This window comes from Nestor notabilis, unplaced genomic scaffold, assembly GCF_000696875.1.
Source record: "Nestor notabilis isolate BGI_N333 unplaced genomic scaffold, ASM69687v1 scaffold12939, whole genome shotgun sequence".
NCBI lineage: Eukaryota > Metazoa > Chordata > Aves > Psittaciformes > Psittacidae > Nestor > Nestor notabilis.
In genome coordinates this window covers 37,553-38,216 of record NW_009945117.1, presented here as the reverse complement: position 1 = coordinate 38,216, position 664 = coordinate 37,553, and the positions used below count along the sequence as shown (strand labels likewise).

The following is a 664-nucleotide window of genomic DNA, read 5'->3' as shown; positions in this document are numbered from 1 at the left end:
GTGGCCCTGCCTGTGGCAGGGGGTTGGAACCAGATGAGCTTTAAGGTCACTCCCAACCCAGACCAGTCTGGGATTTCTGTGATCCTCTGCCACCAGTGATGGCTGATCAAGCTCAGACACATTTATGGCAGCACTATTTCTACTGCAGGCAGGGTCTGAGACCTCTTTTCCAGTCCTGGGGTACCAAGAGCCATCATGGTGCTCCCACCATGGCTGATCTCTGCCAGGGTTCCAGCTGAAGGAGAGGGGCCAGGCAACTCACAGGGGTCTGCATTCTTGCAGGGACAACATGTGACCCTGCCTTCTGGAACCTGCAGAAGAAGCAGCTAGTAGCCAGTCTGCCCAGAGAGCTGCTGCAGGCCTACGGCGAGGACTATGTGGAGGAGATCAACCGCCAGTTCATCCAGTTCATCGCCAGTTCATCCAGTTCATGAAGGTGGCAGTGGAGGACCTTAGCGCGGTGGTGAACAGCATCACAGACGGGCTCCTGGCTGCCAACCCAGCTGTGCGCTACTACCCAGGGCAGGGCCTTGGGCTCATGTATTTCATACACCGGTACCTGCCCTATTTCGTGCGAGACTTGTTCCTGAAAGGGTTCTTCATCAACCCCAAGCTGCCCCGAGCGCTGAGGCAGGAGCACCATGACGCCACCAAGAAGGCCTGA

At 57.1% G+C, this 664-nt stretch overlaps 1 protein-coding gene across 1 annotated transcript in view; it reads left to right on the top strand.

Annotated features, from left to right (window-relative positions):
• Positions 1-664, top strand: part of LOC104412120 (corticosteroid 11-beta-dehydrogenase isozyme 2-like) — a 2,563-nt gene extending 1,899 nt beyond the window's left edge. Inside the window, 2 exon segments of the mRNA XM_010022736.1 lie at positions 283-410; positions 413-664. Coding sequence (XP_010021038.1) covers positions 283-410; positions 413-664 — 380 coding nt within the window.